Source organism: Malus sylvestris, chromosome 6, assembly GCF_916048215.2.
Source record: "Malus sylvestris chromosome 6, drMalSylv7.2, whole genome shotgun sequence".
Lineage (NCBI taxonomy): Eukaryota > Viridiplantae > Streptophyta > Magnoliopsida > Rosales > Rosaceae > Malus > Malus sylvestris.
In genome coordinates this window covers 2,534,896-2,560,077 of record NC_062265.1, presented here as the reverse complement: position 1 = coordinate 2,560,077, position 25,182 = coordinate 2,534,896, and the positions used below count along the sequence as shown (strand labels likewise).

The 25,182-nt window shown below is 39.2% G+C and overlaps 1 protein-coding gene and 1 pseudogene across 8 annotated transcripts in view; one reads left to right on the top strand and one right to left on the bottom strand.

The window, feature by feature from the left end:
* Positions 1-25,182, bottom strand: part of LOC126627109 (uncharacterized) — a 26,778-nt gene extending 1,596 nt beyond the window's left edge. The window contains exons 1-3 of one of the 8 annotated variants that reach the window (XR_007624887.1): positions 24,832-25,076; positions 18,911-19,159; positions 18,045-18,817 (exon numbers count right to left, since the gene is read on the bottom strand). Coding sequence is in view for 1 of the 8 variants with exons in the window: in XM_050296539.1 (XP_050152496.1) it covers positions 20,571-20,795; positions 24,832-24,927 (321 nt within the window). In the remaining 7 variants the exon portion in view is untranslated. The other 7 variants (XR_007624889.1, XM_050296539.1, XR_007624886.1 and 4 more) reach the window with 7 other exon arrangements.
* Positions 21,322-23,728, top strand: LOC126627100 (alcohol acyl transferase 1 allele GSa-like; annotated as a pseudogene).

Sequence of the window (25,182 nt, the reverse complement as noted above, 5' to 3'; positions counted from 1 at the left end):
GGTGAATATTATTTTGTATTATGCTTTTTGCGAGTGCAGTGGTAATGGTGACATTAGGGTGGTTAGGGATGGGGAAGGGACCTGTCTTGTTATGGTTGCTACTCTTCAGAGGGGTACTGCTAGTCCTTTTCACGTAGAAGCATATATATTGGTAGTGTTACGAAGTGTTCAACTGGCCATCCTATTGCTTGGTGTCAAAGCTAGAAACAATTTGAAGGAGAGTGTTGATGCCTAAACTGATTTCTAGCTTCCAATTTTTTGTATTAAACAAAAGTAATAGCTTAGTTTTTTTCTAAATTTGTAACGGCCAATATGTTGACTCAGTCCAAAATTACAAGTGTAGGGCTGAGATAGGTTTGCTTTGGTGTGAGGTTTAGATTAGCTTAGAACAACTAGGGTCTTGAAGGCTTTTGTTAGCTAGCTAATTTAAATGAGATGTAAGGTGGTATTGTGACCAAAACCCTAAATCATTGAAGTAAATAAGTAGGGTTTGAGCTGCAATGTTCTGCCCTAAGCCGTCACTTTTCTCTGAAATCCTCTTGGGTTTGTTTCTATTTTCTTAAATAAAATACAGGCTAAATAGCCAAAATGGTCATTGAGATTTGCATAACTCATCACTTTGGTTCCTAACATTTCAAATCAATAAAAGTGGTCCATGAGATTGTCCACCATCCATCATTTTGGTCATTCCGTTAAAAACTCCGTTAAGTGTCCTGGAGCTCTTGGCCGGACGTTTGGGCAATTTTCAAAGCTTCGTAACTCACTCGTTTCTTAATCAAATTCGACCCATAATATATCAAAATAAAGATAGGAAAGTGTAGAATAAGATTATACCTATTTGGAAGCCCAATGGTTGCCAGATATGGCCGGAAAATACCCTCAAAGTTGACTGGTTCGAGGAAAAACTAGAAAACTCGCTGGAAACTGGGTAAACTTTAAACGTTCATAACTTCTTCAATACTCAACGAAATCAAGTGATTCAAAAATGAAAATCATACTTCTCGATGAGAAGAAGAGAATGGTACCAATTTTGAGCCGTTTTCCGGCCAAACCATGGCGAGTTAGCCGTCAAAAAAGGTACCATTCTTTTCGTCTTGTCTAGAAGTATGATTTTCGTTTTTGAATCACTCGATTTTGTTGAGTATTGAAGAAGTTATGAACGTTTAAAATTTACCCAGTTTTCGGCGAGTTTTCCAGTTTTCCTTGGACCTATCAACTTTGAGGCTGTTTTCCGGCCATCTATGGCAACCACGGGGCTTCCAAATAGGTATAATCTTATTCTACACTTCCCTATCTTCATTTTGATATATTATGGGTCGAATTTGGTTAAGAAACGATGGAGTTACAAAGCTTTGAAAATTGCCCAAACTTCCGTCCAAGAGCTCCGGGACACTTAACGGAGTTTTTAACGGAAGGACCAAAATGATGGATGGTGGACAATCTCAGGGACCACTTTTATTGATTTGAAATGTTAGGGAAAAGTGATGAGTTATGCAAATCTCAGGGACCATTTTTGCTATTTAGCCTAAAATACAACTAGATTGAATCATGTATTTGAACATGCCGAAATCAAAATTTGACAAAAAGTTCAATGTTCGGAAGTTAAGCACCTAACATAAGAGTTGAGGATTAGCCGATAGCCATGAACATGGAATCGGGGGTTCGGTTAACCAGTGCTAGCCGAACCCACTCGCGATCTTCTCCTCCAAATCGACTCCTGACCTTTGTGCTGTTGTTACAAAGTCTTGATACAATTTGGCTTCTTAGTGATGGAATTTTATGTATTGTTATATTCAACTCCAATGAATATATGAACACTTGAGTCTAGTTTGGTTTGATTTCTTCTAAAAATTGATGGGGAAGAACAATTTGATGGCTAGCCATCAACTTAAATGAACGCAAATAAAGACATAATTCACAAGTAGTTGTAAAGAGCTGCTGGTTTCATATTCCTTATAATTAAGTTGAATTCTCAAAAGAGTGTGCATAGCTTGATGAAGAACCGAATATTGATGGAGGAAAGTGGGTTAGGCAGCCTCATATTGAAGGGGAGATTGTTGGATGAGAAGATCTATCGTGTAAGATATAGAAGGATTGTGGGGAGGTTGCTCGAGGACGATGAACTTTGTTTCTTTTCTTTCCATTCATTCTCTTGGTGGTTGCAATTTGAAGTTGTGTGGACGTTGCTCGAGGATGATGAAATTTTCTTTTTTCTGTTTCAGAGCTTGGCTGGTTTTCTCGCGTGTTTTTCTGCATTGGACTCTACTTTTCTTTTGTTGTTATTTTGGAGGCTCATTTGTTGTTTTGTACTTTTTGTGTGTTTGGGCCTCTAGTCGTGTAAGTTATGTTGGTAGGTAATAACAATTTACCTTATGACAAAAAAAAAAGAAAAAAAAAAGAAAAAAAAAAAAAGAAAGATAGAGAAGGATTAGGAAGGGGTGTTGTTGGATGAGAAGATATATCGTGTAAGATAGAGAAGGATTAGGAAGGGGTAATTTTGGAAGATTTGGTGAGTGCGGAGAGAAGATGTTAAGTTTTTAAAATCTTGTAGAGTAAAAGGAGTCTGTTGGGTGAGAAGAGATAAAAGTTGGGTGTAATCAGAAGCTCCATTTCATTTTTAACAAACGTAATATTGTCTTCAGTGAGTTCTATTTTGTCAAGTGATCGAATAATTTGTTCTATTTTGTTTTTGTACATATTTGTTTAATAGTGACATATTGAGAGTATGAATCTCATATTAGGTAAAAGAACGACTTTGCACATGCTTATAAGTAATTGAACCACTTCTCATATTGTCAATTAGTTTTATGATGGAACCTCAACTACTTTTTTTTTTTTTTGAACAAATGACATTATCTACACTAAGGGGAAGGAGATGAGCTTCTTCACAATAGGCTAGTAATAATATGTATCAAATTCGCCCTTGGCAAGAATTTAACCTAGGACTTCTAACTTACAAGTGAAAAGAAATACCACTAGACCGTAGTACTAAGCAGCGATGGAACCTCAACTTTCGTCATGGTATCAGAGCAGATTGTCTCATGTGTTGAGTCTAACACATGCACGTGATCCACGCCACCTGGTCTGTGCTGTTCACGTGCTAAGCTTAAAATGCGCCACACATGAAGGTACGTATTAGGAGTATATGACACGTCCCGATCCCGATTTTCCCCGAACACCAGGATAGGCACATGCTGGCCGACACCCAAGGGTGACGAAAGCCATTTATTAAATGCATGAGAACTAAAATATGAATAAGATAAAAGAAATTTAAATATAATTAATGTGCAAATGAGGAACGTGTTCAGAGCATACAACTAACTAGAACGCTAAAAGAAATAATATAAAATTGAATGAATAAAAGAATGGGTCCTACACTGAGAGGACTCGAAGATGCCGATGTGGAAGTGCCTTGACGTTGGGATTGTATGCCTCGATTCTAAGTCCTGAAGGGGGCGCAAAACAAACATGAGTGTACCAAGTTGATATAGATATAATAAAACAGTTATCAACATACTAACCCCCAGGTTTTATGAAAACACATATAGCATGATAAATAAAAATAGGTTTTCCCAATCCTAGCATGTCGTGCAATGTCTCAAAACATATCTCGTATATATAGTAATCACTAGTGAATGTCCAGTCTCACTCCAGGCCCTGTGCCAGCTCCCCGTCCCTGTGCCAATTGCCAGAGGAAAATCACCATCAGGCCCCGTGCCAGCTTCCTGTGTTTCTCAGCCCGTAACTAGACATTATTTCTTCAGGCCTTATGCCAACATTGTAACCTCGCCCGTGACGGAATCTATCCCTCACCTCGTAGCGGAATAGGGACCACTAAGTAAGTACAAAACCATTGAACATACATATATTTGAAAAGCAACTTCATAGTATAAAGTCATCCATCATCTATACTATAAAGAGGTGTTCGAAACATGTTCTAAATATTATATCGTCATCCATCAAATATCCTATAAAGAACACGGGTTATATGAAAAATAATAATAATTCAAACTAGCCTCAATAAGTACGTTATCCCATAAAACGTTTCATAAAACATAATCATTAAATCATGCTTTTCATGTATGCATTTCTACCATTAAAACATGCATTTTTGAAGGGGTCCACTCACCTTACACCGTTGGTGCACAGCCGTACAAAATAGGAATAACGGAAATTACTGCTAGAAATTGCACCTAAGCACATAAAGAGTACGATTACCAAAACTATACTTAAACGATTGAATTTGAGAAAACAGACGTCATAAACGGATCCAGGAAGTCGAATTACCCTAAGAAGGGTCCCGGTTAAATTTCGTAAAAGTCAACAAGGGAATATTCGAGAGAATATTTGAGGAATATTCTTGGAAGGTTCCAGCCGGATCTAGGCTGGTGGGTTTAGGCTGAAAGGCTCCTCGGCCCAAAGGCCTAAATTTCCAAAAGGGTTTTGGGTTAGGCTTTAAATGGTAATGGGTTGGGCCGGTTTGGGTTTAGGGTTTAAAGGGATTTGGGTATTGGGCTTGAGGCCCGGTCCAATTCCTTTGGGTTTTAAAAGGAAATAGACAAATAAATAAATAAAGAAAAAGGTTGGGTTTTCAAACAATGGGCCTAAGGCCCTAGGTTTTGGCATAGCCCAAGGGCCTGGTTCGAAAGGGCTTTAGGGCTTGAAATCCTGGCCCGAGTTCCAATTGTGGGTCGCCGGACCCATTTGAAAGAGAAGGCTTGAATTCGACCGGAAATCCCTCGATCTCTGATAGAGCTTGAAACATAACCAAAACATGCGATTTAGTACACGAAAATGAAGCCAAGACGATAAGGAAGAGGTTTATACCATTGGGAGATCGAGAGGTGGCCGGAGTTGGCAGGAAAAATGTCTGCAAAGGTCGGGTTTTCACCTGAAAATATGGGAGAAACTTCCTGAGCTATTTTCACATCCAAACCTTCACCAAAAACCAATCTTTAGCAACCACTACGCCTTCTAGACTACTAGGGAGAAAGGTGGAAGGATGTTTTCGACTTACCTTGTTGGAAATCACGTGCACCATGATTGTGCACAGTGCTAGGAAGAGAGAGAGTGAGCTCAGAGAGGTGAGGGAAAGAAGGGAGGGTCCAAGTTGATGGTGATGGTGTGAACGTGGCGATGGCTGCCTGCGTGTATGTATGTATGTATGTATGTGTGTGTGTGAGTTCAGGGAAGAAGGAAGGAGAGAGTTGCAGAGAGTCGAGAGGGAGAGATAAGGGAAAGTGAGGGAGAAAAGAGATATGAGAGATGATATAAAAATCAGAAAAAGAAAGAAAAGGGGAAGGGAACCAGGGGACAAATTAGGGGGTGGGCCCCTTGGGCTCACCAATTAAGACCCAAAAACCATTTTTTAAAAAATAAAACGGGGGTGGGGTTTTACAATCTACCCCCTTAAAAGAATTTCGTCCTCGAAATTTAAAATAACATACTACACTGAAAAACTCAAAAATAGGAAGAAGAAAAATATACATATACGTAACAAAGAGATCAGGTCAGAGCGGTTGCACAAAAGGAAAAATGCCACACCGTCGCGATCTGTTTGCCAAATCCTCTTTCATGCCTCAAAATCCTACTTTGTTCCCACATACGTAAAAAGTAGCCAAACATACTTAATAAAGATATAAAGTCGAAAACATAAAATAGCTTAAGGTCAAAAGTAAGAACGTAAAATACGATAACGTTAAAATAGAGATGAAATAACGTAGAGGTTAAAAACTCGTACTGAGATTAAAACTGAAAACAGAAATACTTCCCCCAAAACATTTGTAACTTCGAAAATACAAATATAAAACTATAATAAGGTAATTTAAAATACTAGTTCTGAAACCAAAACTGCAAATGAAGGTGGGTCTTGCCCAAACATACGTAATGTCACGTACTCTGAGAAAGGTGTGTCTTTGGGTCGAGCCCCAACAATAGCGAATCTGTAACAATTGTCGTAGACGGGACTTCCTGCCCACTTGCTTAATGAACCCAACAAATAAGTTATCAATACAACAGTCGGCCACCCGTGATATCGATCACACATTTGTTGTCTTGATAAGGAAGCAGTGATTTCCTGAGAGTGCACAATTTCACACGTTGTAAATTCGATCCTCTGAATACAAGTTCACAAAGCCCTTCTGTCAACCAACATTGCATGTAGAAGTTCTCGTACCGTGTCACAAAAAGTGCCATCTTCAACCCGAATCAAATAAAATCGTCGACGTAATAATTCCATCCAACACCAAGCACATCATCTTCCTTAGTTCTTCCAAATGTGACCAACTACACCAGTGTTTCGCCAACAAAGAACCCATTTGAAAACGGTATCTTGGGATTCAAGAGAAGTGGTTACCATGTTAATAGTAAACTCAAAAGCTCGAATCAAGCAAGCAGAAAACGAGAAGTCACCTTCCTCAACAAGTAGAATCTCTTGGGAGTTGTTGAAGGGCTAAATCCACCTATCCATTTTTGCTTAGTTGCAGATTTCTAGCCAAACAAGGCCAAAGTTGGTGGAAAGAAGGACTTTCAAGTGATCAACCTAAAAACCTCATGAGAGTACACACATTTCGAGAGAAGTGCAACTTCTAAATGTGCTAAAGCCAGAATACGAGTGAACACAACGCGTCCTCCAAGGTCTAGATAGTTCGTTCAGATACCAGACTCGGAACTCAAGATGGAATTTAGGGCTGGTTTGGTATTGCTGTGCTTTGAAAAAAAAACTGATTCTGCTGTGCTGTGAGAATAAGTTCATTTTTGCTGCTTCATCAACTTTTTTTCACCCAACACTGTGAAAATAAGCTGTTTTTAAGTGTTTACCAAACACTTTTTTGAGCTCAACTTTTTTTGATACCCACTTTTTATAAAAGCACCTCAATACCAAACCAATAATTAATCTCAGTATATGCCTATCAAAGGTGTGTTAGGGCTAAGTGAAAGATACCCTTAAAATATTTGGGCAAATGAACTTATTTACATATCGTTGGTAAAGAACTACTAGAGTACGATATGATGTTTATGAATTGCAGCAAGATGGTGACACAATCTGTTGACCTTTTTCATTACAATCTTCATCCAACTCTTACCAAAAGGAGGCTCAAACCTCACACCCATGTAGATCTCTTTCTGGTAAGTCTGGTAAGCTTGTGAAGAGGTTATGCTCCTAACGTTCTTATCCGAAACGATAAGAATTGGGCACAGACTTCCGCCGAATCGATCGATCGTGAATTCCTTACTGATTGAGCGAGAAACCATGTCGAGAAGGCTGAAAGAACACTCAAGAATTTGAGAGTCAAAACAAGTCCATTAAAATCTAGAGTACAAGATATTGGGATTTGAACCAGAAACCATGTCGAGAACAAACGTTTTTTTTTCTTTTCTTTACACCCTTCGTGTAATGTTTCGATAAGATCCAGATTTACCTTAAGAAACGAACAAGTGAAGGAAGGTGAAGATGAAGAAATATAAGTCACTGGGTATGATTATTTAGTTAATCATCACAGTAAGGTTGACTGGTTTCTTAGCAAAAAAGGAAATAGGTCTGAGCTCAAAGAATAGTTAAGAATAGCTAATAAGATTTGATGCGGCCAAAGGCATTTCGTAATTCACAATACTTTGTGAGAGCTATTTTAAAGTTCAAAAATTAAACATAGAACCTTTGAATCAACAGAATGACGAAGAAGAAAGATACAAAGCAGTTTGCATATGCATGCAGTGACACGATTGACTACCTTAAAGTGATGCCCTTGAGCAAACCAAAGCTCAATGAGTCCAGAGAAGTTCAGAGCAAAGCTAGATCTTCATACAATGATGAATATGGTGGAGTCTCAAGCCATCACACTGAAAATTACAAGGCTGAACAACTAGTGGACAAAAACACTGGTTAGTTGGGCTACAAGCAAGAGGCTAAGTTCATTTCTACCGAAAAAATACGTGGACAAGAAGCTAGGGTTTACTGCCAAGTACCAAACCCAGGTAAAGTTCAAGGAGTTTGTTTATCCAACCAAGACTGGATCTTCATTATCCAAGTCTAACTACAACAACAACAAGATCGTAACTTCTTTTGGGAAATTGGTGAGAATAATGTTTGCTATTGAGAAGTTTCCCAAGAAAAGTATAATTTCTAGACAAAGTCAACGCTCAAGAGATTTGGTGTCAAGCTGACGATCAAAGGTTAGGGACTAGACTTTGCTATTGGAGTAAGCAAGAAGGTTATTGACAGAACAATCTCTGGGAATTGTTCTAATGATCCACACGAATTTCTTCAGTGGTAATGAGTCCGATAACATTGATTTGCTCCCATCAACTACCACATACTAAACTTCGTAACAATTGGCGCTTACTCGGGTTCCCCATGCACTTCGAATGGTCGAGTAGTTGTCACTAAGATATGACTCCGCCCCCCATTCCTAGGGAATGCATGTTGCAGAGTGATATCACCGTTTCAGATTTCTAGTTGGTCTTAACTAACTCATACCGTTACAATTTTTTCGCTTCCTAAAACTCCTAAGTAGATCCGACTTCGCCCGTAATTCCTAGGGAACACATGTGACAGACTATCGATCTGATATTGAAAGTCATCCAACAATCCACTTCATCACTGTTGAGGCACAATCCCGACACGAATTCTTGTATTTCAACCAGAAGGTGACAATTCAAATAGCGAAAGGTTTGCATAATTGCGTTGAATGGCACCAAATTCAGTAGTCGTGACATCTAAACGAAATCATGATTGACACACTAATATAGTAACAGAAGGTCCTAAGTATGCTCTGAGCAAACCACGCACTGATACTAATCTGACACGTCCCGATCCCGATATTCCCCGAACACCAGGATAGGTACGTGCTGGCCGACACTCGAGGGTGACGAAAGCCATTTATTGAATGCATGATAACTAAAATATGAATAAGATAAAAGAAATTTAAATATAATTAATGTGCAAATGAGGAACGTGTTCAGAGCATACAACTAACTAGAACGCTAAAAGAAATAATATAAAATTGAATGAATAAAAGAATGGGTCCTACACCGAGAAGACTCGAAGATGCCGATGCGGAAGTGCCTTGACGCCGGGATTATATGCCTCGATTCTAAGACCTGAAGGGGGTGCAAAACAAACATGAGTGGACCAAGTTGATATAGATATAATAAAACTGTTATCAACATTCTAACCCCCAGGTTTTATGAAAACACATATAGCATGATAAATAAAATCGGTTTTCCTAAACCTAGCATGCCGTGCAATGTCTCAAAACATATCTCGTATATATAGTAATCGCTAGTGAACGTCTAATTTCACTTCAGGCCTCGTGCCAGCTCCCCGTCCTTGTGCCAATTACCAGAGGAAAATCACCTTCAGGCCCCGAGCCAGCTTCCCTTGTCTCTCAGCCTGTAGCTAGACATTATTTCTTTAGGCCTTATGCCAACGTCTTAACGTCGCCCGTGACGGAATCTATCCCTCGCCCCATAGCGGAATAGGGACCAATAGGTAAGTACAAAACCATTGAACATACATATATTTGAAAAGTAACTTCATAGTATAAAGTCATCCATCATCTATACTATAAAGAGGTGTTCGAAACATGTTCTAAATATTATATCGCCATCCATTGGATATTCTATAAAGAACACGGGTTATAGGAAAAATAGTAGTAATTCAAACTAGCCTCAATAAGCATGTTATCTCATAAAATGTTTCATAAAACATAATCATTAAATCATGCTTTTCATGTATGCATTTCTACCATTAAAACATGCATTTTTGAAGGGGTCCACTCACCTTACATCGTTGATGCACAACTGTACAAAATAGGAATAACAGAATTCGTCGCTAGAAATTGCACCTAAGCATATAAAGAGTGCGATTACCAAAAACTATACTCAAACGATTGAATTTGAGAAAACGGATGTTATAAATGGATCCAAGACGTCGAATTACCCTAAGAAGGGTCCCGATTAAATTTCTTAAGAGTCAACAGGGGGAATATTCCTCCAAATGTTCCAGGAATATTCTTGGAAAGTTTAAGCCAGATCTGGGCTGGTGGGTTTGGGTTGAAAGGCTCATCGGCCCAAAAGCCTAAATTTCCAAAAGGGTTTTGGGTTAGGCTTTTATGGGTAATGGGTTGGGCCAGTTAGGGTTTAGGGTTTAAAGGGATTTGGGTATTGGGCTTGAGGCCCGGTCCAATTCCTTTGGGTTTTAAAAGGAAATAAACAAATAAATAAATAAAGAAAAGGGTTTTGGGTTTTCAAACAATGGGCCTAAGGCCCTAGGTTTTGGCACAGCCCAAGGGCCTGGTTCGAAGGGGCTTTGGGGCTTGAAAGCCTGACCTGAGTTCTAATTGTGGGTCGCCAGACCCATTTGAAAGAGAAGGTTAGAATTCGGCGGGAAATCCCTCGAGCTCCGATGGAGCTCGAAACTTAACCAAAACATGCGATGTAATACACCAAAATGAAGCCTAGACAATAAGGAAGAGGTTTATAACATTGGGAGATTGAGAGGTGGTTGGAGTTGGCCGAAAAAACGTATGCAAAGGTTGGGTTCTCGCCGAAAAATATGGGAGAAACTTCTTGAGCTGTTTTCACGTTCAAACCTTTTTCCAAAAACAACTTTTTAGCAACCACTACGCCTTTAAGACTACTAGGGAGAAAGGTGGAAGGATGTTTACGACTTACCTCGTCGGAAATCACATGCACCATGACTGTGCAAAGTGCCAAAAAGAGAGAGAGAGTGAGCTCGGAGAGGTAAGGGAGAAAAGGGAGGCTCCGAGTTGATGGTGATGGTGTGAATGTGGCGATGGCTGCCTGTGTGTGTGTGTGAGTTTGCGTAAGAGGGAAGGAGAAAGTTACAGAGAGTTGAAAGGGAGAGATAAGGGAGAGTGAGGGAGAAGAGAGAGATGAGAGAGATGAGAGATGATATAAAAATCAGAAAAAGAAAGAAAAAAGGGAAGGGAACCGGGGGACAAATCAGAGGGTGGGCCCCTTGGGCTCACCAATTAAGACCCAAAAACCATTTTTTAAAAATAAAACGAGGGTGGGGTTTTACAGTATGAATTCCACATCGAAAAAAGAGGACATTGCATCTGCTTATAAGTGATTAAGCTGCTCCTTATATTGTCGATTAATTTTAGGGAGCTCGGCTTTCTTCATCATAACAAACTTTTATCATGAGATAAACGATTAGTCAACATACCAGATCAGTCAAAATTAATAATAATGTGAAACAAGGAAATGGATTTTCTCCGGATTTCTTCCACCAAATCCACCAAGTCCACCAATCCGGATCCTTAAATTTTGATCCAACGGCTAAAGTTATTATAACTTTTAAATGGGGCCCCTTGTTTTTAGCCGTTGGATCAAATTTCAAGGGCCTAGATTGGTAGACTTGGTGAATTTGGTGGAAGGGATCCGGAGAGGATCCCTTAGGTCATCTTCAACCTCTGGCCCTCCAAGAAATTAATATTTTAATGAATAGTGCAGGGCCATATTTCTTAAACCATCTCCAACCGAGAGCTAGGCCAAAGGGCTTGTGGGCCCCACAGGACAAAAAAAGGCCAAGGGGCCAACCGGCTAGCCCAATCTAGCCAACCTCGGGTTAGGCAAGATTTTTCATTATTAATACATTTTTTGTCGGATATAGCCAATAGTATTGTCCTCTTTAGTGTCGGATATATCTGACAATATTGTCCTTTTTTTTAGCCAATTCTTTTTTTTTTTTTAAATTCCCTTTTTTTTCCTATAAATACCTAAGTCATTCCTACACCATTTTTCACATAATTTTCACCATTTTTAAATTTAAGTTGTTGTAGTTTTTAAATTTAAATAATAAATTATGTTTGGCCCTATGGCTCTTTAGCCCTCGGTTGGAGACCGTTTTTTGTCACAGGGCTAAAACGAGCCTTATTGCCCTCGGTTGGAGATAGAGGCAAATATGACAATGTACTGTTCATTAAATTATTAATATATTGGAGGGCCAGAGGACTAAAACGAGCCATCTGGCCCTTGTTTGGTTGGAGATGGCACTGAGGGCCAAAGGGCCATAGGGCTTGTTTTAGCCCTGTTACAAAAAATCGTCTCCAACCGAGGGCCAAAGTGACACACCCTGACCTAGATCGAGGCATGCTGGCCGTCACGTGAGGGTGACATAGCCATGTGCATAGTGCGGAAGCAACAATGATATAAGAAAAGCAAATAAATAAAAACTAATTGACTAAAATACTAGATGGGATACGGTGAAAGTGCGATGATCAGAGCATAAGTAGCCTAAGTGCAGTCCAGTAGGACGAATACTAATTATAAAATATCAAATATGGTCCTACATTAGTGATAATCTGTCAGAGCTGCCGTGAGTTCCTCGTGAGCCAACAAGGAGCACTCCTACCTAAAACTTGGAGGGGCGCAAAACAAAAAGTGTGAGTGGGCAAAACCAAAGCTTTTCAAAACCATTTCACTATCAAAAGTTGTAACCTTTCGCCATAAAACCTGTATAATTCTCAGAAAATAGCATATACAATTATATCTCAAAGCATATTCAAAATAGCAATCCACCGAAAATACCATGTCAAATCTCAGCAAGAAATAAGTAATCCAGGTGCAATAAATCAATAAGAAATAGTATGTCAGCTGGAGTCACCTAAAGTGACCTGTACGGCTGGGTCCATAACTCATCAATCAAATTTTGCACACGAGTCGGAACCACCTAATGTGGTCTGTACGACAGGGTAGGTGTAAATAAATACTCTCAAGTGCTACGGTCACATGAAGGTTGTGCGAAGTATCGCAAGTCACCTACGAGTCGGAACCACCCAGTGTGGTCTGTACAATAGGCTGGCACCTACCTTGGATCTAAGGTGAGTGTGTGGTGCGGGAGGTGAACAATCAGGTGAAGGCTAGGCCCTGTCCTCGAGCGAAGCATTAACATCGAGGTGCAGGATAAATAACTCGAAATGCATCTCAACACTAATATATTCACTACCATCACTACCATCAATATACTCACCTAAAGCTTACCTGCGTGTCCACAGCATCGAGCAACAATAAACCATACCAGTGCACTATTAAACATAAAGAACATTTGACATGGCATTTCAAAAATATCAAACCATTTAATTAAGTTTTATGGGAAAAATACCAAGTGTGTGTGTATATATATATATATATATTGAAAACTAAAAGCCCACTCATTGATATGTGGAAGGGTCGTAACCCCCGAGCCTTGCTTGACTACGCTCGTCCTCAGGATAGGTCTCACCTAACTATTTAAACGTTATTTTTAAGAACATAAACAAAACTAGGTAATAACTACTCATACATTGCTCAATTGGGGTATATGAATATACCACCGTGACCTACTCAACCTCAGGAACAACCTAATATTTTTAGAAAAATTTTCCGACCACTCACGCGCCAGCCAAGGCACGGCCAGACCCACGACCCATGCTCAGGCACATGCCTGGCACACTGACGGATTCCCTATCGACATTAGGGAATATTCCGTTAAAATATAGAATATGCCGTTAAAGATACCTGACGCCATTAGAATATTTCGTCAAAGTTGATGGAATATTCTCCTCCTTCAACCTTGGTTCGCCGGAGTCAGGCGTTGGCGCCGCTGCGATCGCCGGTTTCTGGAAAATTTTAAAATCTTTATATCTCATTCATTTTTCCACCAAAATCCATGAAACTTAAACCAAAATGAAGCTTAGGACGAAAGGAACAAGTTCTTACCACTTAAGAGTCCTACAACCAATGGGAAGTCGTTGAAAAATCCTTCGATATTCTAGTCACTCCTGCAACTCGCCAAACCCAAGCTTCCCGACGTTCAAAACCCTCCACAATTCTTCTAAAAGCTTCGTGAAGACGATTTAAGACCTCCAAAAAGCTCAAAACTTTAAGAAACACTATCGATCACGTCGAGTGAACAGTGTACCTCCTCGGAGCTTCTTGGTTCTTGAGTTCCCGACGTCCTCACATCCCACCAAGGGTATGGATGAGCTCCTGGACTCGTAAGGAACACAAAAACCAACTTCACAGCCTCGATCTGTGCAAGGAAAAACTAGTTTAGCAAATGACCGTACGGTTGTACGGAAATGGAAGAAAATCCGAGAGGGAGGAGAGAGAGAGAGAGAGAGAGTCAACGGGATTGGTTGGTGTGTGTGTGGTCCAGTTTGTAGCCAATCAACCAACACCTTAGGCCATTTAGTTCTAATTAGGTCCAATTAATTAGGAATAAAACTAATTGGTCCAAAACCTAAGCTTAATTCACAACACCACACAAAATAATTCAACGTCCCAGTATATTCTAGTAAATTGCATGCTCTCGATGACAAAATAATATATATTTCAGGACGGGTTGTCACAACCTACCCCCTTAATAAAATTTCTTCCTTAAAATTTCATACACTAATACAAACCACTAATAATCATAAAATAAGCGTGGATACATTTTCTTCATGCGCTCCTCCGTCTCCCAGGTGGCTTCCTCCACCGAGTGATTTCTCCCCAAAACTTTCACCAAGCGCACAGTCTTATTCCTTAAAACCTTATCTTTCCAATCCAAAATTGTCACTGGCTCTTCCTCATAAGTCAAATCTGAATTAATTTCCAATGGTTGATGAGGTATCACATGTGATGGATCAGAGATATAATGATGAAGCATAGAGACATGGAATATATAGTGCACTTTAGAAAACTCTGAAGACAACTCAAGCCTGTAAGCAACTTCACCGACTCACTCAGTGATCTGATAGGGTCCGATGTACCTAGGACTTAGCTTACTCTTTTTCCAGAACTGTACTACACTTTTCCACGGTGATAGCTTCAAAAACACCCAATCACCAACTTTATACACTCGATCAATGACATGCCTGTCTACTAGACTCTTTTGTCAATCCTGGACCGTTTTCAGGTTAGATTTAATTACATGAATATTCTGAGTAGTCTCCTCTACAATCTCAGGGCCCACTAAAACTCTTTCACCAACCTTTGACCAACACAAAGGTGTACGACAAGACTTGCCATAAAGTGCCTCAAATGGTGACATACCAATACTCGAATGGTAGCTATTGTTATATGCAAACTCCATCAATTTTAACCGTTGATGCCAGGCGTCACCGAACTGCAATACCGAAGATCTCAGCATATCCTCTAATGTCTGAATAGTCCTCTCAGACTGCCTGTCTGTCTGAGGATGATATGCTGTACTATAAAGTAACCTCGAACCAAGAGCCTCCTGAAATGCTACCCAGAACTTAGAAGTGAATCTAGGATCCCGATGCGAGATAATACTAACCGGAACTCTATGGTACTTAACAATCTTTGATATGAATAATTCAGCTAATTGGCTTAAAGAATATTTCTCCCTTACGGGAATAAAATGCGCTGACTTAGTAAGTCGATTCACTATTACCCAAATGTCGTCATAACCATTTTGTGTACGAGGAAGCTTGTATGCAAAATCCATAGTAATATCTTCCCGCTTCAATTGTGGAACGGGAAGTGGCTGCATCATTCCAAATGGCTTTTTCCTCTCAGCTTTGACCTGCTGACAAATGACACACCTACTCACATACTCAGCAATTTCCCTTTTCATACCCGGCCAATAATAAAATGGTTTAATAGTATGATACATTTTAGTACCTCCAGGATGCATTGCATATGCCGATACATGCGCTTCATCAAAATTTCTTTCTTTAACTCTGCATTATTTGGCACATACATTCTTCCTTCCTGCATAAGCATACCATCAGTCTCCCGAATTCTGAGATCTTTCTTTTTCTCATCATTTCTTTCTTGAATTAATTCCTGGGTTTCCTCATCATTCATTTAAGCCTCGAGCACTCGATCAATTAAAATTGGCCTAACTTGAAAATTAGCAAGTAAAGCTTCCTCTTTTTCTTCCACCCCTAACTTCACTCCAGCGGACTTCAAATCTGCAAGAAAAGGAACATGACAAGTGTACAAAGCATTAATTCTCGCTTGAGGCTTCCTACTAAGTGCATCTGCCACCACATTTGCACGACCAGGGTGATAATCAATCGTGCAATCATAATCACTGAGCAACTCAATCCATCTTTGTTGTCAAAGATTAAGATCCCCCTGAGTGAAAAGATACTGAAGACTCTTATGATCCGTAAAAATCTGACATTTTTCACCATAAAGATAATGTCTCCAAATCTTCAAAGCAAAGACGATAGCTGCTAACTCCAGATCATGAGTAGGATAATTCATCTCATGAGGCTTCAACTGACGCGAAGCATAAGCGATGAACCTACCATGCTGCATCAACACACATCCTATACCATTCAAGGAAGCATCACTGTAGATCTCAAAATTAGCACTATCACCAGGAAGCGTCAAAACAGGTGCATGAGTGAGACAATATTTCAACTGCTGAAAACTCTGCTCACAGTTATCATCCTACTCAAACTTAACATCCTTCTTGGTTAATCGCATCAGTGGTAATGCAATAACTGAAAAATCTTTAACAAACCGTTGATAATAACCTACTAAACCAAGAAAACTCTATACCTTAGTGACGGTTCGTGGTTGCTCCCAATTCTCAATAGCTACTACCTTTTGAGGATCCACCAGAATACCCTGAGCTGATATAACATGTCCCAAAAATGCCACTTGATCTAGCCAAAATTGGCACTTGCTAAACTTAGCATACAACTGGTGTTCCCTCAATTTCTTCAACACCAAAGTGAGATGCCGAACATGCTCTGATTTCAGAATATCATCAATGAAAACAATGACAAACCTGTTTAGATATTGATGAAATACTCGATTCATCAGATCCATAAAAGCTGCAGGTGCATTAGTCAACCTGAATGGCATGACAAGAAACTCATAATGACCATATCGAGTCCTAAAAGCTGTCTTAGGGACATCCTCACTTGTAATCTTCAATTGATAATAACTAGACCTTAAATCAATCTTAGAAAACATACAAGCGCCTCGAAGCTGATCAAATAAATCATCTATACACGGCAATGGATAACGGTTTTTAATCATTACCCGATTCAATTGTCTATAATCAATACATAGCCTTAAAGTCCCATCTTTCTTCTTCACAAATAAAATTGGAGCTCCCCAGGGTGAAGTACTAGGCTGAATGAAACCTTTATCAACTAATTCCTGCAACTGAATCTTCAACTCCCTCAATTCAGTATGAGCCATTTGATAAAGAGTTAAAGATATAGGATCTATACCTGGAAGTAAATCAATGGTGAACTCCACGTCTTGGTCTAGCGACAATCCAGGTAAATCATCAGGGAATACGTTAGGAAAATGCCTGACCACTCGAACGTTCTCCACACGTTTCTGGAAAATTTTAAATCTTCATATCTTATTCATTTTTCCACCAAAATCCATGAAACTTAAACCAAAATGAAGCTTAGGACGAAAGGAACAAGTTCTTACCACTTAAGAGTCCTACAACCAACGGGAAGTCACCGGAAAATCCTTTGATATTCCGGTCACTCCTGCAACTCGCCAAACCCAAGCTTCTCGACGTTCAAAACCCTCTAAAATTCTTCTAAAAGCTTCATGAAGACGATTTAAGACCTCCAAAGAGCTCAAAACTTTAAGAAGCACTTACGATCACGTCGAGTGAACAGTGTAGCTCCTCGGAGCTTCTTGGTTCTTGAGTTCCTGACGTCTTCACGTCCCACCAAGGGTATGGATGAGCTCCTAGCCTCGCAAGGAACACAAAAACCAACTTCACAGCCTCGATCTGTGCAAGGAAAAACTGGTTTAGGAAATGACCGTACGGTTGTATGGAAATGGAAGAAAATCCGAGAAGGGGGAGAGAGAAAGAGAATTAACGGAATTGTTTGGTGTGTGTGTGGTCCAATTTGCAGCCAATCAACCAACACCTTAGGCTTTTTAGTTCTAATTAGGTCCAATTAATTAGGAATAGAACTAATTGGTCCAAAACCTAAGCTTAATTCACAACACCACACAAAATAATTCAACGCCCAAGGCTATTCTAGTAAATTCCATGCTCTCGAGGACAAAATAATATATACGTTTGGGACGGGCTGTCACACAAATGGGCCATAGGGCCAAACATAATTTATTTTTTAAATTTAAAAACTGCAACAACTTAAATTTAAAAACTACAACAACTTAAATTTAAAAACTACAACTTATATTTAAAAACTACAACTTAAATTTAAAAACTACAAATTAAATTTAAAAACAACATTAACTTAAATGTAGAAACTACAACAACTTAAATTTAATATCCATAATCAACATCATCTTCATCATCTGCCATTGTAGGAGTATAGTTAGAGGTAAACAACTGCCGCCGAGTCATAATATCTTTTTTTTTTCCTATCAAAATAGGCCTTACTCATTGGAGTGTAATTCGAAGTGTTCATTTCCATATTCTTATCATCCATCTCTTCTTTTATTTGTTTGGCCTATTCTTCATGCCTATGGTTCATTTCTTCCGCGGCAATATCATTTTGCTCCGCCATTAATCGCAATGAGGCCGCCACTTCCTGTTGAGCGGCGTAATCATCATTTACGTTGCCCTTTTCCTTAACCTTCGGGCCTTGTTTCGTCCCATAGCCCTAGGTATGGAACCTTCACCCGAAGACAGATTTTCTACGTTTGTTTGTTGAATGGTAGGAGATCCATCTTCATCCATATCTACAGCTGAGGATGCAGTTTCAAACAACGGCGTATGACTTACTCTATGTTGAGGTAGATCTTCAAATAACACCCATCGTTTACAAATTTCCCAACAACCGTGAAACTGAAAGGGTTTCGAGCTGCCCTCCATATACAATTCCTCCGCTTGGCGTATCTAGAAAATATAATTACAAAAATTAAAGAAATTAATTTATGAAATTAAATGTAATATAATTAAATATTTAAAATAAATTGTGAAAACACTTACTTCATCGTAACTGCTAATAGTGCTTGGTGCCATTTGTTCAAACTTGGCTGAAGATGTTTCTTCCATCTTGAAGAACAACTCTCGTGATTTCGGATATTTGGTGGAGTGGTGCATTCGTAGAACTCTAAGTATTTTTTGGACACACAAGTCCAAACACCTTCACTTGTTTAAGAACTCACCCTCACACTATCTTTCGACACCCATCTATAAGCCCTGCAAAGAGCTTTATCTTCTTTTCAGGTCCAAGCCCTACATTTCATTGCAGACAAGGCCATTTGAAAATTATTGAAAAAATTGAAAGAAATATTTTTAGAAGAGGTAAGAAAATATGAGAATTGAAATGGTGTAGGAATGGTGAAAAATTTGAAAGGAATGGTTTAGGTATTTATAGGAAAAAATGAGAATTTTTAAAAAAAAATTTGGCCCAAAAAAAAAATCAAAAGCCAACTGTAACTGATGTTAGCTAGCCGTTGGGGATTCAAAAATAGAGCCCGGCCCGAGGCCAGCTAGCTGGCTCATTTGGGCCGGCCAGTTAGCCTTTTGGCCATTTTTTGTCTAGTGGGGCCCACGAGCCCTTTGGCATGACCCTCAGTTGGAGGGCGTTTTCTGGCTATTTTCGGCCATCTGGACCCTTCGGTTAGAGATGGTCTTACCATCTCCAACCGAGGGGCCAAAGGACCATAGGCCAAACATAGCCTTGTGACAAAAAACCATCTCCAATCGAGGGGGCCAAGTGGCCAAACATAATTTATTATTTTAATATAAAAACTATAACAACTTAAATTTAAAAACAACAATTCATCAATTCATAGACTGATGGGCACTCAATAAGCTGTAAAATTGCAACAAACCTCAATACTAAAAAAAGGAATGCAAAGAAGAAATAAATGTTTGTGAAATGCTTTACTATCAAATACTTCTACCATCTTATGTTATTTTTTGTTTTAATTTTAAAACATTCTCTCTTTTAACAAATAACTTTCTTCATCCCGTAAAAGGATTACATTTTTGTTTCAAATTCCACGGCCCATAGAAATGGACTCATACCAGTTGGTGCATGCTCCATTTTGATATAAAAAAATTATGTTCCCACCCATCAACAAATGACATTCCATTTAAAAAGGTAGAAGTGACATATCCAGGTGCACCTACACGAGAATGAAAAGCCACAAATTAGCTTTTGTTTAATTATGCACCACTCTCTTCATTGACGACATTCAAGACCGAACTGGCGATGCCCGAAACTAGCAGAACGGGGTCGAGATTTGGGTCCATGTAAGGCTGGGGCTTCTTGATCATCTTTAACCAGAGCTCCACCGACTTCAGAATATCCTCCAAAAGCATCGCCATTTCCCCAATCCAAGCCCTAAATTTCGAATTTCGATTTGATCAGAGGTCGAAATTTTCAATTAGAGCCTGAAATTTGATGAAGTTGGGAAAAAGCTTTTTCCCAAGAAACCTCGCTTCCTCTCTGTCATCATTAGCCGCGGCTACCTCCTGAGTCATGGCCTTCGCCTTCCGCTTGCAAGCCATTCTGTGTATGGCCCGGGGCTAGCTGGTTGGCTCATTTGGGCTAACCGATTGGCCTAATTCCTCTTTTTTGGCCCGATGGAGCCCACGAGCTCTTTGGCCTAGCCCTAAGTTGAAGACAGTTTTCATGTCATTTCGGGTTATTTTTGACCCTCTGATCGGATCGATTGGAGATGACCTTATTCTTCCGTGCTAATATGCCAGTCATTATAAAACAACAACATTTTCCAGTATAGCAGACGTCTGATCGATGTTGTACAACAGTGACAACTGTCATTGGGGCAGGTGCGTACGACGTTGGCCTTTTTCCTTCCATTCCTATCAAAGGTATTTTACCGAACCTGTCCTCATATCCCTGTTAGTATTCAGTTTTTTTAGGTTGAAATGAAATTCAGTATTAATATATATATATGTACGAATCTGATGTTTTAGAACTGTGACAGCTGTAACGTGAGGCAGATAAAATGTAGGCCTTTTTCCTTTGATTTCTGTCAAAGGTTTTTTTACCAAACACCGGTCCTCGTATCCCTGGTTGTATTCAATTTTCTGACGTTGAAATGAAATTCAGTATCAATGTAGATCTACGAATCTGTGGTGTGAAATGGAAATGGTCCCATGCTCATGGCTCGGGACAACATTTTTTGTTTGCACAGCAAGTTGATTGCAAGATCATTTACACGTTTCTTTCTAACCACATATTTAATGGAAAAGATAAGAATCTCGACTGGGGTAGAAACTTGGACGAAAGATTGGGGAACCCTAGAGCATCTGCATAACGCCATTAAGTACTGACCGTATCAACTTTTAACTAGCATGCCTGCGGCAAAAAAAAAAGTTCAAAATCCTTTGATCTTTTGCTGGTTCTTAAGCTCGTTACTGAAATGATGCCATCCTCAGTACTTCAGGTGAAACGAATGCAACCAGAACTTATAACTCCGGCAAAGCCAACGCCTCGAGAAACAAAGTTTCTCTCAGATATTGATGACAAAGAAAGCTTGAGGTTTCAAGTTTCAGTCATAATGTGTTACAAAAACAGCCCTTCACTTAATGAAAGTCGTAATCCCATTAAGGTGATTAGGGAAGCCTTAAGTAGAGCATTAGTGTATTACTATCCTTTAGCTGGCAGGCTTAGGGAAGGGCCTAACAGAAAACTCATGGTCGATTGCAATGGTGAAGGTATCTTGTTTGTCAAGGCTTCTGCTGATGTCACACTTGAGCAACTAGGAGACAAAATTTCACTCTTAGAGGAGTTCTTATTTAATTTCCCAGGCTCTGATGGAATTATTGGTTGTCCTTTGCTGCTGGTTCAGGTGAGTCAATTAATTATTAATGACATATTAATTAGTTTTTGGTATTCATATTTGGTCATTGCCATTAATTCTTTACAAAAAAATTGAAGTAAGTTAAGGGTAGGAGTAGTGTTTTTTGAGTTACATACGCCGGAGTTTTTTTGTAAGAAATTAGTGCAATCAACAACATATGAAATTTTTAATGATAAATAAGGACATAAACAAGAAAACGCTAACAATATTGTAAATAAGTTGAAGTTTGGTGGCACCGCAACTATTTTTAACATTTTCATAAAATTGGCAACCCTTTTCATAAATGAAAATTTATCATACTGCCACCACACCCAAACTTGAACTTATCTACAATACTACCACACCTCTTTGTTCCTATGATTAAAAAAAAATCATTAGGTGGTTTTGGAAAGAAAAGATTATGAGATGCTCTCCATTATTTTTTTAAACTAATTTTTCTTTGACAGTCCTTATGTTTACACACCGAATCGAGGAAATTATATTTCTACATGGTATCTGCCTAATTAGGTCCTAGGTTTTCCACCAGTCTCACGTCACCTTTAGTGTCTAGGTTTTCCTATGTCGTTCTTCTTCTTGCCTGTCGTCATGTCGTCTTCTTTGTCTTCTGTCTAAATTTTTCTATCTTCTATAAGCGTTTTGTCTAAATTCCCCTGTTTTGAAAGACTTTCAAGTAGCTACAACAGGCACAAGACTATTTCAAAGAGACTCTAATTTTTATGAAATTTTTGTTTCCTAATTAGATCATATAATTTAGATGGGTTTCTTTTGTCTTTTCCTCTAAAGAATTGTTAACTAGCAAGAATATGATGATCAAGAAAAAAGTCTTGTAACTAACTTTTGCAATATGTAGGTGACCTGTCTTACATGTGGAGGTCTCATACTTGCATTGCGCCTAAACCACACAATGTGTGATGCACCTGGATTTCTCCAGTTCCTGACCGCCGTTGCAAAGATGGCAAGAGGCGCACATGCACCATCTATTCTACTAGTGTGGGAGAGAGAGCTCCAGTTCGCTCGAGATCCACCAAGAATTACATGTGCTCATCATGAATATGAAGAAGTGATTGATCATTCTGATGGCTCATACGCATCCAGTAACCAGTCAAACATGCTTCAACGATCTTTCTACTTTGGTGCCAAGGAGATGAGAGTCCCTCGAAAACAGATTCCACCCCAACTAATTTCCACTTGCTCCACGTTTGACTTGATCATAGCTTGTTTGTGGAAATGTCGCACTCTTGCACTTAAAATTAATCCAAAACAGGTTGTTCGCGTTTCATGCGTTGTCAATGCACGGGGAAAGCACCACAATGTACGTCTTCCCTTGGGATACTATGGCAATGCATTTGCATTTCCCGCTGCAGTTTCAAAGGCTGAACCTCTATGCAAAAATCCACTGGGATATGCTTTGGAGTTGGTGAGGAAGGCTAAAGCTACCATGAATGAAGAATACTTAAGATCAGTGGCAGATCTTTTGGTACTAAGAGGGCGACCTCAATATTCATCGACATGAAGTTATTTAATAGTTTTCGATACAACGCGTGCAGGTTTTGGAGATGTCAATTTTGGATGGGGACAACCGGTATTTGCTGGACCGGCCAAGGCTTTGGATTTGATTAGCTTCTACAGTCAACACAAAAACAACACTGAGGATGGAATATTGGTACCAATGTGCTTGCCATTCTCGTCCATGGAGAGATTTCAACAGGAACTAGAGAGGATTACTCAGGAACCTAAGGAGGATATATGTAACAACCTTAGATCAACTAGGATCAAGTCAATGATGTAAGTGTTAAACGCAATGCACTTTCTGTAATGTAGAGTTGTGTCTCTCGGAACTAATCCAAGAGTGATGGCTGCTATCAAAAGATCCGAATGTTATTATAAATAGCCAATAAGATGGCCTAGTGTTGTAATAAAAAACTGAAAGCAATAAAGTTAAGTAAATTTCAGTCCCCATTCGAAACTCATCCTCCATATATATTCTCTTGTATTCTTCCTTTCTGCAGTATAATTTAAAACTGCTAATCTTTCCTCCAACACTTAAGAATCAATTTGCTCATTTGTTAGACAATTTAGTAAGATTTCAATGGATTTCTTAAAGAATCATGAAAATGTCAGTAAGTCTTGAGCCTTAATTTCCTCAAACCATTAAGTGCAAAGTGATATATATGCGGTTGAGAACACAAAAGTAAACTAATCACAGACAATGATAGAAGCCTTGCTTACTGTAGAAGCATATGGAGAAACAATTACAAGCACTCAAATATTCTTCCCACCCACTTGTAATTTAGGGTTTTGAGATCTCCTTGGCGCGTTCATTCTAGGTAAAATTTTCGGCCCTATTTGTGTGAAAAGTTTGTTGAATTTGAATTGAGTTGAGATTCAAATTAATGTAAAGTTCAATATTCGTGGGAACGACTTCATACTTGCTCTTATTATAATACTATTGGTCTTGTGCGCTTGCAAGTTAAAATTGGGTTTGCTTATCTGATTAATAGGTATTTTGTGCTCACATCACCAAGCAGGTTTTACTGGTTCAAGTAGAGCTTAAGGGTGCGTTTGTTGCACCGACTATCTCGGACTGGATTAACTTCAGGGACTAAGATGGATTGGCTTGGCTTAGACTACAGTACTAGAATTATGAAACGTTTGGTGCAATGCCGGACTAGCCGCACACAAAGCATATTATCACAAGCATACAACCAACACCGGGTGTAAAAAGACCCAAATATAACAATATCGGTCAGAAATCCCAATGCACAAACAAACACATGCAATCAAAATACAGAATACACCAAGTAATGAATCAATGGAAGATCAACTTTATCATTTCCAATTGCCCTGTAATGTATCGAGCAACCTCCGTCAAACCAGGATGCCCTTCCTCTCAACAAATTAGGAAATTGCGAAAGTACCTCAACCCAAAACAAAACATTGTACCCAATCTCTCCAATAGAAATTACAATGGAATTCAAATCAAACCCAGCGAAAAATCCCAATTGTTTTCTTTCAATTTGGACAAAAAAGGGAGAAAAATGCAGTGAGGGCAATGAAAAGTGAGCTCACCTGGCGGTCGTCGATGTCTTGTTCCAAGACTCGAACGTGCTCGACGGCTCTGGCTTCCGGGAAGCAATTGAGAGGGACGCCGATCTCGACCGGCATGATGAATGGAGGGAGAGATAGAAGCAGATAGTTAGGGCAAGGGAGAGAGAAGCAGATGAAGCAGATAGAGCAAGGGAGAGAGAAGCGGACGAAGAACAGCAGATGAAGGGGTGTATTTAATTGAGATTTTGAGGATTATAATTTTTTTAATGAATCTAGACATATTCAATCAGGATTTTAAGTGATTTTTTCTTAAATTTAAGGTGTATGTAATTAGAATTTTAAGATAGTTTATTAAAATTCTTAGAAATTCGG